Here is a 13,000-nt window from a genome sequence, read left to right as displayed (position 1 = left end):
ACAATGTACACAGTCATTGGAGGAAGACTATGTGGGCACAGGCTAGAAATATTCTAGAGCAATCATTCTCAACCTTCTTAATGCTGCAAATGTTTGATAGAGTTACTCGTGTTATAATGATCATCAACCATAAAATTAATTTTTTTGTACTCCATAACTGTAGTTCTGCTAGTGTTATGAATTGTAGTGTAAATTTCTGTATTCTCTGATGGTCTTAGGCAACCCCAAGAAAAGGGTCCTTTAGTCCACAAAGGGTTCAGGGCACATAAGTAGAGATGATTGCTCTAGAGAGTCACAGTTACTTTATCCAAACATCAAGGTCTAGAAAACTGCAAAATCTTTTTTTCAAAAGGTTTATTTTTAAGTTTTTATTCATGTCTATGTGTCTGTGAGTTTGTGCACATATACTGTGTAAACAAGAAGAGGGCATTGGATCTCCTGGAATTGGATTTATGGGAGGTTGAAAACTGCCTAATGTGGACAATAGCAACTAAACTCAGGACTTCTGCAAGAGAAGCAAGAGGTCATAATTGCTAAGGCATCTCTCCAGGTCCTCTAAAATCTTACCTCATAGCTCCTAAGTCATGTTGTCTTGGATTCTAGGTTTACATGAGTACATGGTTTGAAAAAAGAAGGATAATTCTTCATGGTGCATTCTGTAATTAAAGAGAAATAAAATGTTACTATGGTGGAAAATCAATACAAAATTTACCCACTGGCAGAATCTAACGGTGGGTCAGAATAAACAATGAGGGAGAGTCTAATGAAATGTGTGGAAGCTGTACTGTATAAGGTGAAATGTAATCTTTATTGATATTAAGGTTCACTGAAGAGAAGGGAAGCAGCATGGACTTTCTGTTTGTGAGACAGAAAACATTCTCCTGAGCAATTTAGGATGAGAAGGGTGATCCAAACAGGAGTAGGCCTGCAACATGGGCAGCTGACATCTAGGAAAGTGGAAAAGACAACTAGAATCTGTAAACGGAAAAGTTTGGAGAGTAAAGGGTGTGCGGTATGAAGCTAAAGAAAAGAGAAAAACAGAACAGGAAAATACCAGAATAGAAAACATTGAGTTCAGCCTTTTTTCTTGTGTAGGGCACATTAGAGAAGGCACCTAACTTGTCTAAATCTTAAATTGTCTATTTGCTTCACAGGCTGGTGTGCTCCATACCATGTGCTGCTGCAAACCGGGCTCCACACCTCACAGATTGTCCTGATCTGGAGTCAGACATGTCTGCTGCTCCTGCTGCTCCCCACCCCCAATAGCCATCTTGAATTCCTGGAAGGCTTCTGTACCTGCTCAGGGACATGGGAAGGAGGAATTTGGATGCTGTCATAGAACAAAATAGGTTTTTTTTTTTTTTAACTTGAGAAGTTGGCCAATGGTGAATGTGAAGAATTCATCACCTGTGGTCATTCCCATGATGTTCCAGAAATGTGACTCCTACTGCCAGGATTTCTGTATGCCATCTGTGCCAAAGGCAAGGCTTCTGAGACTCCTTGCCCCTCCCCTTGATCAACTGCCATGACCCTTCTACCTTACCCTGTTGCATATAAAAGACCTACCAGTACATACATAGCCTGACAAGATTTGCTATTCCCAGCTGTCAGGTAAGTGTTTTTACAAGAGGAACACTCCTCAATACAAGCTATTCCAGATAGATGTAGGGAAAGAGAGAAAGGGATGGCATACAATGTTCTAGATGTACTGGTATGCTAGTGGGGGACCAAACTGCCTTTGTATTCCTGTGGCTATAAATTCCTAAAATCTCAAGAGAAGGGGTTGAGTATATGGGGATGCCAGACAGCCTTCTGAACTAAGAAATCAAGAGACAAAAGGCCTTGTGGAGAATCAAGCTTGCTGTGTTCACCACTCCTAAAGTTTCCTTCCCTTCTTCAACAGAATTGTTGATTTGGAATTCAAATCTAAGACTACCTGCTACACAACATGGCTCAGAACAATGCACACCATATCTTGTTTGCATGCCTGATGCTCCTGTCATGCAGCCAAGGTAAGCTTGTTGCACCATGATCCCTACAGACCTGAAGGCTTTGCTTCATTCCTAAACCTGCTCATGTTCTTTGGGAAAGGAAATGGTGAACAATGGAAGTAATTGCTTCACTGATTACAGTTAAATAGATCCTCCAATCCAAGAAGATTTGAGTTGGGATACTAATTTATCACCTGTTCATGACCACCAATGTTTTCTTAGTTGTTCTGGTTAAATCTAGAAGTCTTTATTAATTCATGGAGGCGTTTTTGCAGAGAATAGAAAATTATGGATAATATAAGAAGCAGATGAAAGGCAAGAGCTTCAGAAAAATGAGGGAACAACTGTGGAGAAATAGCAACAGAAAGTAATAGCGAGTTCTTGTCTCAAGGAAAGAAAACCTAGGAGAGAAAAGAAAGAAAGCAGGAGAGTAGAGTAAGCAGTCACTCTGCTGCCTGCTTTACATCTTTGCATATCTATAGAGTATCTTCAACAATGGCTGTCTCATATTCCAGGCTTTGCCCCTTCCTCAGTACCTCCTTCATTCCCTTCTCTCTTCCCAGGCCAGAAGGCTGAAGAAGGCTTGCCTATGGACGAAAAAGACCTTCCTTCTGCCAGGATCAACTGCCCAGAAGGTGCTAATGCCTATGGTTCCCACTGCTACTACTTCATTGAAGATCGTTTGACCTGGGGGGAGGCAGATGTAAGTTAAAAGAGAAATATGGGGGGAGAGAGGTATCTGAAGGTAAAGACAGTTAACATTTCCTGGTAGCTTCATAATAGAGGACTGCTCACCTATTTTCCCCATACCAATGTTAGGATGACCCTTGATGGTGACTTTTGCTCACTCTGAATCTTTCCAGCAGAGATCTTGATGCTGAGTCACAGTACCATCAGGAACATTTCTTCACTATCCTTTTTCTCAAACATTCCTTAGTAAGACTAATATATTGTTCAGTAACACCCTTCTCCATTGAGTAATCTATTTTCTCTCTGAACATCTACAGCTCTTTTGCCAGAATATGAATTCAGGCCACCTTGTGTCAGTGCTCAGCCAGGCTGAGGGCAACTTTGTGGCCTCTCTGGTTAAGGAGAGTGGTACTACAGCTGCCAATGTCTGGATTGGACTCCATGACCCCAAAAGTGTGAGTGTGTGGCCTCTTTATCTTCCAATAATCAGGTGAAGGAGAAGTGGGAGAATCAAGCCTAGCCCGTGCAAAGCCAATTTTGCAACACTTGTAGAAAAGTAATGTGTTTGTGGGTGCTAGAATATATGAGCATGTTGAGGTTCATTGAGGATAGTTGTAGAGATAGCTGGGGATCAACTTATTAGAGCTCCATGCATTCATGGCCAGTTTTATTGTATTTCTTGAGAAGTGTTTGTTATGTACTCAGTATTATTTATTATATATCTTGATGATTTCTGTGTTAGGAGAGAATCCTTTTGAGATGACAGAGAAGAAAATAATTTATTGCTTGTTTTGGTGAAGCTGTTGCTTTATGAAAGCATCTAGTACTATCTAGTGATATGCTGAAATAGGCAAGGTTTGATTCTCAAGAAAGAGACAGACACCTTTCTGTGATACATGTTTAGGTGTCTTTGTAAAGTTCAGAGCACTTACTTCTCTGAAGGACAGTGAAAGGAGTTGGATATATCAGGAAGAAAGACGTAAAAGCAAAGAAACACTATGATTCTCAATGGGAGTAGGATATTTATTTTTGTCCTATATTTTGGTCCATTTCTGAATATACACATGGTGCAGGTGTTTCTACCACTTTGAGTGACATTGGCTCCATTTGACATTTCCACTGTAGAACCGCCGTTGGCACTGGAGTAGCGGATCTCTGTTTCTCTACAAGTCATGGGCCACTGGAGCTCCCAGCACCAGCAATCGTGGCTTTTGTGTGTCACTGCTTTCAAACACAGGTAGGAGACAAAGAGTTTGCTGTTTGCTTCTTCTGCTTGGCTCTGGGGACAGACCTGGGGCTGCAGGTAGAGGAAGGGTTACTTATGCAAGAAATAGAAGTTCCCCTTGTTTCCTATCTTGAGTCTCAGAACTAGGTGAAACCACACTCTCTCCCTCTGACTTTTTTCATTGACTTGTAGCATACAAGAAGTGGAAGGATGAAAACTGCGAGGGGCAATACTCCTTTGTCTGCAAGTTCCAAAGTTAAAGTCACCTGAACAACAAATGTCCTGAACTCAGTTACTATGGATTAGAAAATGAAACAAGACCATCTGTTCACCCCAAATTAGATACTCTTTTCTGTTGAACTTTCAACACATTTGTAGTATTTGTATCAACCCCATTTTTTAGACCCCTGACCTAATGAAAATAAAATTGTGTCCACCACTTGTGCTGTCTTCTGTGTCTGCTGTGTTCATTGCCAATGGTTGGGTACCCGAGACAGAAGAGATTCTAGCACTGTCAAGCTTGCTCTGGAATTGCCATTGTTAAAATTGCAGTCTTCATCAACCCTTTGTGCCTTTTCTTAAGATACATTTAAAGGGCATGCATTCCTTGCAATTGCTTAGAGTGTGATTTATATAAATTGTGAATAGCATGGGTATTTTGGTACTGTATGGAATTTTAGAAGCTTAAGTTCTAAGGAAGCCACTTTTCTATATTCAAGGATCCAACCATCTCATGCTGCAGAGGATCTATGTGCCTCCCAGTGCCTCCCAGATACTAGGAGCTGCAACTTCCTTATGTTTCTTTACCTCTGCAGGTGGTTTTGTATGCAACAGTCTGAGTCTGGGAGGCCTCAGTAGCATCCCCTGCTTACAAAGCCAATTGCCACCCTCATGGCATCTCCACCTGCTGCTGGGAGCTCAGGCTGGCTTGAGTTTCAGTGTATCTCAACCATTCTGCCTGGAGAGCTGCTGCTGCATGTTGCTGCTAGAGACTCAGACCCTGTGCATTTCATTTCAGGGAGGATTTCCATACCTCTGTTTCTCGATCCACACCAGGGCTCATCCTATCCCAGGCATCCTATCAGCCAGCAACTTCTCTCAGGTCCCATACTACCTTTACCATGGTTTTGCCTTTGGGGATACTGCCTGGTCTGCAGGGATCTCTGATCACTGCTGCTCATGGTAGTCAGACCTATCTTGGTGTCCCTGAATGCACACATGAAGATGCGGAGGCATCTGTTTCCTGGTCCTCTTGGTGTGCACCCTGCAGTCATCTTTCTCTGGTGACTTTGTCTCTTGCACAGCTGCCACAGCACCCTGCACTCTCGCTCTCCAGCTGCACCCATGGCTCTGTTCCTGTTGATGGGGGTCTGAAGTCTCTGCTGCACTCCAAACCATTGGCACTGCCTACCAATTGCCCCTCCTGCAGGGTCTCTGCTGGGTTCTTAAATGTTGAGTGTAACCTTCTGCCATGTTCCTCTGGCTGGCTGACTGCATTTTTCCCTCCATGGCTCTTTCACAGCAGAAAGCACACAGAACCCCTCAGCCACACTGGCTCATGGTGTCTGCCACCACTGTGATGATGCCCCAAGGTTTTCAGCCCATGAGGCCTGTCTAGGGTAGCTACTCATTTTGCTGCAATCTGAAGCTAGTAGTCTTCAAAGAGGCTTTTCATTCTTGGACAGCCAGGTTCACAGTGTTTGCACAGTCCTGGGTGCCACTTTGTGTGCCTAGGTCCTGCTTGGGAAAACCTGCTCTTAGCCTAAGTGACACTCTTATTAAATCTTCACCATATCTCTAAAGCCTATATTTCTCAACTTTCACCAATTTTTTTTTTACAACTTTAAACCTAAGTTAGTAGAGAGAGAGAGAGAGAGAGAGAGAGAGAGAGAGAGAGAGAGACTTGCTGTAGCCTAACTTTAACTACTCTATTTTATATTTACAATTTTACTCCTGAAGAATAGAATATCACCACCTCAACTTAATTATTACCAGGCATGCCCCATGCTTTGAGGTGCCCCCTCTGTATGAGACTCTGCACCTACGTCCCTGTTTGGGCAACATCTGTGGGAATCCAGCTCCTACTTTTTCAAGGGTACTTAGGTAGAGGACAAGGGGTAAGCAACTATCAGATAGAAAGAAAGACCTAGACAATGAGAAGAAAGACAGAAACACAGGATAGCTGTGGTGATATATTGTGTACCCTAATAAAATTTACCTAAATATCAGAGAACAGAACAAGCCACTAGATTAAACATAGAGGCCAGACAGTTGTGGCACACACCTTTAATCATAGCACTCAGGAGGCAGAGGCAGAGATCCATCAGGATTTCTATAAATTCAAGTTCACACTGGGCTACATGAGATTGGCCTAGTCTAGGAGAGAAACCGAGCCAGGCAGTGGTGGCACATACCTTTAATCTCAGTCCCTGGTGAGTCTCATGTCTCTAATCCCAGCACTTGTGATCTTATGCCTTGTTACCAGTATTTGGAAATCACACATTCCTTTAATCCCATCACTAGGAAGGAAAGAACATGGCTGGGTGGAAAAAGGTATGTACAGAATGAAGAGACAGGAAATAAAGATTTTTGGTTGAAGTCTTTGCATAAAAGACCTAAAGGAAACTTTGAGGACATATTTCAACATAATGTAGGTTACATGAGCAAACAAAGCTATATATAGTCAACATTATGGTACATGGGCAAAATTGAAGCATTTACAGTAAAATAATGGAAATAAATGAAGAACATTCCACTTGTTCCATTCTGATTCAATGCATTGTTTCACATGTTAGCTAGAGTAATAAGACAAGACAAGGAAATAAAAGGAATTCTAGAAAAGGAAAAAGTATAGTCTTATTTCTTTGGTAAAAGTATCTTGTGCTCAGATGGTATTTTATTAATTTATTTTTAACTTCCATATTAAAATTTAGGTAAACTGTCAACTTTGACAAAGACATATGACAATTGTATGTGTGTTATGATACATTTGTACACCAATTTATGTAGTTCAGCCTTTATCTCACCATCTAATCTGTAAAATGAGATATGTGATTGATTTTGGGATATGGCCCCTATGAGCCCAAGTTGTTTTGTGTGGGAGCCCACAGAGGGTATATAATGAGAACTTACTCAGGATCATGGAATCAGAGCTTGCTTTACCTAGCAGGGCTGCGTAAGTAGATGATTTGGCCACAAGCATGCTTACCAGGTGTTTGGAAGGGTCACCATTTGGCTGTATGGTGTGCTTTGATCTAGCAAGGGTGAGGTCTTTTGCCTCTCCCCATGAGATGTTCAGGAAAAAAGCCTTTTTCCCCCCCCAATCCCTTGAGGTTGTTGGGTAGTGATCCAGACCCTCCCAAAGCTATCATGTGTTTCTGTATTCTTCTCATTGGCTAAGTCTCACTTTCTATTTCATATTCTTATCCCTTTCTCCCCCACCAAGTACCTTGAAAAAAGTGGGAGCTAGACTCCCATGGATTTGACAATCATTAGGTGTGATTTTTTTAATATATTATATTACATTTTGTTTTCAGTTCTGTACTATAGTCAGGGATCTATCTTGTAAACTTTCTTTCTTACTTTGCTTCCCATCTAATAGGGTCCCAGCTATAACATCTTCGGTAAACTTATATCAATATGCTTTAATTATTTTGTGGTTATTTATATCTTATCTTTGCATATTTTTCTTTGAAACATTTTGTATCTTTCAGTATAACTCATATCCTCTATGGATATGTGACTATACAAACTGCATCTTAGTTGTTTTTCAGATTATGTGGATATAGTTATAATTCAGACTGACAATGAGTGCTCTTTGATTGGATTGAACTGTTTCATCAAATTTTACTTAATGTTTTCATCAATATAATAGGTGCTTATGGCTGAATTATATTGTTAAGTTTATTAAAATTTGAATTCTTCACTGCATTTGTAGAAAGCTTCCTTAAAGGGCAATTAAATATTAATATACATTTTATTTATTTAAATCATCATATGTTTATTCATTAATTCATTCAAAGAATAATATTTAACAAACTACACTGGCCTTTAAGCCTCTGGCTGTTGGTCACCAATTTATTCAGTATTTTAAAGCAAGCAATTTCCTTAAAATCTCAAATCAACTATGGTTTTTAAAATTGTTTCCCTTGAGTACAGAAAAGTGGCTTCCTTAGAACTTAAGCTTCTAAAATCCCATACAGTACCAAAATACCCATGCTATTCACAATTTATATAAATCACACTCTAAGCAATTGCAAGGAATGCATGCCTTTTAAATGTATCTTAAGAAAAGGCACAAAGGGTTGATGAAGGCTGCGATTTTAACAATGGCAATTCCAGAGCAAGCTTGACAGTGCTAGAATCCCTTCTGTCTCGGGTACCAACCATTGGCAATGAACACAGCAGACACAGAAGACAGCACAAGTGGTGGACACAATTTTATTTTCATTAGGTCAGGGGTCTAAAAAATGGGGGTTGATACAATACTACAAATGTGTTGAAAGTTCAACAGAAAAGAGTATCTAATTTGGGGTGAACAGATGGTCTTGTTTCATTTTCTAATCCATAGTAACTGAGTTCAGGACATTTGTTGTTCAGGTGACTTTAACTTTGGAACTTGCAGACAAAGGAGTATTGCCCCTCGCAGTTTTCATCCTTCCACTTCTTGTATGCTACAAGTCAATGAAAAAAGTCAGAGGGAGAGAGTGTGGTTTCACCTAGTTCTGAGACTCAAGATAGGAAACAAGGGGAACTTCTATTTCTTGCATAAGTAACCCTTCCTCTACCTGCAGCCCCAGGTCTGTCCCCAGAGCCAAGCAAAAGAAGCAAACAGCAAACTCTTTGTCTCCTACCTGTGTTTGAAAGCAGTGACACACAAAAGCCACGATTGCTGGTGCTGGGAGCTCCAGTGGCCCATGACTTGTAGAGAAACAGAGATCCGCTACTCCAGTGCCAACGGCGGTTCTACAGTGGAAATGTCAAATGGAGCCAATGTCACTCAAAGTGGTAGAAACACCTGCACCATGTGTATATTCAGAAATGGACCAAAATATAGGACAAAAATAAATATCCTACTCCCATTGAGAATCATAGTGTTTCTTTGCTTTTACGTCTTTCTTCCTGATATATCCAGCTCCTTTCACTGTCCTTCAGAGAAGTAAGTGCTCTGAACTTTACAAAGACACCTAAACATGTATCACAGAAAGGTGTCTGTCTCTTTCTTGAGAATCAAACCTTGCCTATTTCAGCATATCACTAGATAGTACTAGATGCTTTCATAAAGCAACAGCTTCACCAAAACAAGCAATAAATTATTTTCTTCTCTGTCATCTCAAAAGGATTCTCTCCTAACACAGAAATCATCAAGATATATAATAAATAATACTGAGTACATAACAAACACTTCTCAAGAAATACAATAAAACTGGCCATGAATGCATGGAGCTCTAATAAGTTGATCCCCAGCTATCTCTACAACTATCCTCAATGAACCTCAACATGCTCATATATTCTAGCACCCACAAACACATTACTTTTCTACAAGTGTTGCAAAATTGGCTTTGCACGGGCTAGGCTTGATTCTCCCACTTCTCCTTCACCTGATTATTGGAAGATAAAGAGGCCACACACTCACACTTTTGGGGTCATGGAGTCCAATCCAGACATTGGCAGCTGTAGTACCACTCTCCTTAACCAGAGAGGCCACAAAGTTGCCCTCAGCCTGGCTGAGCACTGACACAAGGTGGCCTGAATTCATATTCTGGCAAAAGAGCTGTAGATGTTCAGAGAGAAAATAGATTACTCAATGGAGAAGGGTGTTACTGAACAATATATTAGTCTTACTAGGAATGTTTGAGAAAAAGGATAGTGAAGAAATGTTCCTGATGGTACTGTGACTCAGCATCAAGATCTCTGCTGGAAAGATTCAGAGTGAGCAAAAGTCACCATCAAGGGTCATCCTAACATTGGTATGGGGAAAATAGGTGAGCAGTCCTCTATTATGAAGCTACCAGGAAATGTTAACTGTCTTTACCTTCAGATACCTCTCTCCCCCATATTTCTCTTTTAACTTACATCTGCCTCCCCCAGGTCAAACGATCTTCAATGAAGTAGTAGCAGTGGGAACCATAGGCATTAGCACCTTCTGGGCAGTTGATCCTGGCAGAAGGGAGGTCTTTTTCGTCCATAGGCAAGCCTTCTTCAGCCTTCTGGCCTGGGAAGAGAGAAGGGAATGAAGGAGGTACTGAGGAAGGGGCAAAGCCTGGAATATGAGACAGCCATTGTTGAAGATACTCTATAGATATGCAAAGATGTAAAGCAGCAGCAGAGTGACTGCTTACTCTACTCTCCTGCTTTCTTTCTTTTCTCTCCTAGGTTTTCTTTCCTTGAGACAAGAACTCGCTATTACTTTCTGTTGCTATTTCTCCACAGTTGTTCCCTCATTTTTCTGAAGCTCTTGCCTTTCATCTGCTTCTTATATTATCCATAATTTTCTATTCTCTGCAAAAACGCCTCCATGAATTAATAAAGACTTCTAGATTTAACCAGAACAACTAAGAAAACATTGGTGGTCATGAACAGGTGATAAATTAGTATCCCAACTCAAATCTTCTTGGATTGGAGGATCTATTTAACTGTAATCAGTGAAGCAATTACTTCCATTGTTCACCATTTCCTTTCCCGAAGAACATGAGCAGGTTTAGGAATGAAGCAAAGCCTTCAGGTCTGTAGGGATCATGGTGCAACAAGCTTACCTTGGCTGCATGACAGGAGCATCAGGCATGCAAACAAGATATGGTGTGCATTGTTCTGAGCCATGTTGTGTAGCAGGTAGTCTTAGATTTGAATTCCAAATCAACAATTCTGTTGAAGAAGGGAAGGAAACTTTAGGAGTGGTGAACACAGCAAGCTTGATTCTCCACAAGGCCTTTTGTCTCTTGATTTCTTAGTTCAGAAGGCTGTCTGGCATCCCCATATACTCAACCCCTTCTCTTGAGATTTTAGGAATTTATAGCCACAGGAATACAAAGGCAGTTTGGTCCCCCACTAGCATACCAGTACATCTAGAACATTTTATGCCATCCCTTTGTCTCTTTCCCTACATCTATCTGGAATAGCTTGTATTGAGGAGTGTTCCTCTTGTAAAAACACTTACCTGACAGCTGGGAATAGCAAATCTTGTCAGGCTATGTATGTACTGGTAGGTCTTTTATATGCAACAGGGTAAGGTAGAAGGGTCATGGCAGTTGATCAAGGGGAGGGGCAAGGAGTCTCAGAAGCCTTGCCTTTGGCACAGATGGCATACAGAAATCCTGGCAGTAGGAGTCACATTTCTGGAACATCATGGGAATGACCACAGGTGATGAATTCTTCACATTCACCATTGGCCAACTTCTCAAGTTAAAAAAAAAAAAAACCTATTTTGTTCTATGACAGCATCCAAATTCCTCCTTCCCATGTCCCTGAGCAGGTACAGAAGCCTTCCAGGAATTCAAGATGGCTATTGGGGGTGGGGAGCAGCAGGAGCAGCAGACATGTCTGACTCCAGATCAGGACAATCTGTGAGGTGTGGAGCCCGGTTTGCAGCAGCACATGGTATGGAGCACACCAGCCTGTGAAGCAAATAGACAATTTAAGATTTAGACAAGTTAGGTGCCTTCTCTAATGTGCCCTACACAAGAAAAAAGGCTGAACTCAATGTTTTCTATTCTGGTATTTTCCTGTTCTGTTTTTCTCTTTTCTTTAGCTTCATACCGCACACCCTTTACTCTCCAAACTTTTCCGTTTACAGATTCTAGTTGTCTTTTCCACTTTCCTAGATGTCAGCTGCCCATGTTGCAGGCCTACTCCTGTTTGGATCACCCTTCTCATCCTAAATTGCTCAGGAGAATGTTTTCTGTCTCACAAACAGAAAGTCCATGCTGCTTCCCTTCTCTTCAGTGAACCTTAATATCAATAAAGATTACATTTCACCTTATACAGTACAGCTTCCACACATTTCATTAGACTCTCCCTCATTGTTTATGCTGACCCACCGTTAGATTCTGCCAGTGGGTAAATTTTGTATTGATTTTCCACCATAGTAACATTTTATTTCTCTTTAATTACAGAATGCACCATGAAGAATTATCCTTCTTTTTTCAAACCATGTAATCCAATACACTGAGGATATAGCACAAGATGACTTAGGAGCTATCATTTAAGATTTTAAAGGGTCTGGGGAGATGTCTTAGCATTTGTGACTTCTTGCTGCTCTTGCAGCCGACCTGAGTTCAGTTGCTATTGTCTGTATCAAGCAGTTCACAACGTCCTGTAACTCCAACTCCAGGAGATCCAATGCCCTCTTCTTATTACCACAGTATCATGCACATATGTGCACAGACACACACACACACACACACACACACCACACACACACACACACATACACACACAGGAATAAAAACAATACAATAATCCTTTTGAAAAAAGCTTTTAGTGTTATCTACACCTTGATCTTTAGAAAAAGTGATTATGACTCTATAGAACAATCATTCTCAACCTATGGGCCATGTCCATTTTGTGGATTAAAGGACCCTTTCACATAGTCTGCTTAAGACCATCAGAAAACACAGATATTTATAATTTTATTTGTAGGATATATTTTCTTTCATATGTACAAGTAATGTTATAGATGCACACACATACACACACATTTACATAGAGATACAAGCACACAGGTGTGTGTGTGTGAAAACATAATGCAAAAATGCAAGGGCTACTAGAGAATGTGAAGGCAGCTAATACGGTGAAGATTAGAGGGTAATGGGGATTAAATATAGTCAAAATTCATGATAGACTTGAACAAAATTGTCATTGTGAAACTAATAATTGCTGGGGAGGTCTTTCTATCTGCTGTGAATGTGTTGCTCTGATTGACTGATAAATAAAATGCTGATTGGCCAATAGCCAGGCAGGAAGTATAGTATAGATGGTATAAGAAGAGAGAAGAATTCTGGGAAGTGGAAGTCTGAGTCAGGAGACACTGCCAGTAGCCGCCCTCATGAGAAGCAAGATGTGAAGGCAGAACTGGTACCATGCCACATGGTTAAAC

General features: G+C 40.8%; 1 protein-coding gene and 1 pseudogene across 1 annotated transcript; one reads left to right on the top strand and one right to left on the bottom strand.

Annotated features, from left to right (window-relative positions):
- Positions 1-1,948: 1,948 nt before the first annotated feature.
- LOC118579844 (lithostathine-2-like) lies at positions 1,949-4,166 on the top strand. Its single transcript, XM_036181581.1, has 5 exons — positions 1,949-2,012; positions 2,555-2,694; positions 2,999-3,136; positions 3,807-3,918; positions 4,099-4,166. The coding sequence occupies exons 1-5, from the start codon at positions 1,949-1,951 to the stop codon at positions 4,164-4,166; spliced, it is 522 nt and encodes a 173-aa protein (XP_036037474.1).
- Positions 4,167-8,511: 4,345 nt separating this feature from the next.
- Positions 8,512-10,725, bottom strand: LOC118579845 (annotated as a pseudogene).
- Positions 10,726-13,000: the final 2,275 nt, after the last annotated feature.

Source organism: Onychomys torridus, chromosome 3, assembly GCF_903995425.1.
Source record: "Onychomys torridus chromosome 3, mOncTor1.1, whole genome shotgun sequence".
Lineage (NCBI taxonomy): Eukaryota > Metazoa > Chordata > Mammalia > Rodentia > Cricetidae > Onychomys > Onychomys torridus.
The sequence above is the reverse complement of the archived record's forward strand: the minus strand, read 5'-3'. Positions and strand labels throughout refer to the sequence as shown.

Excerpts from the sequence above, each read along its gene's own strand:
- LOC118579844 (XM_036181581.1), top strand. The coding sequence starts at position 1,949 with ATGGCTCAGAACAATGCACACCATATCTTGTTTGCATGCCTGATGCTC. Across the intron at positions 2,695-2,998 it reads TGACCTGGGGGGAGGCAGAT|CTCTTTTGCCAGAATATGAA; the intron begins GTAAGTTAAAAG and ends GAACATCTACAG. Across the intron at positions 3,919-4,098 it reads GTCACTGCTTTCAAACACAG|CATACAAGAAGTGGAAGGAT; the intron begins GTAGGAGACAAA and ends ATTGACTTGTAG.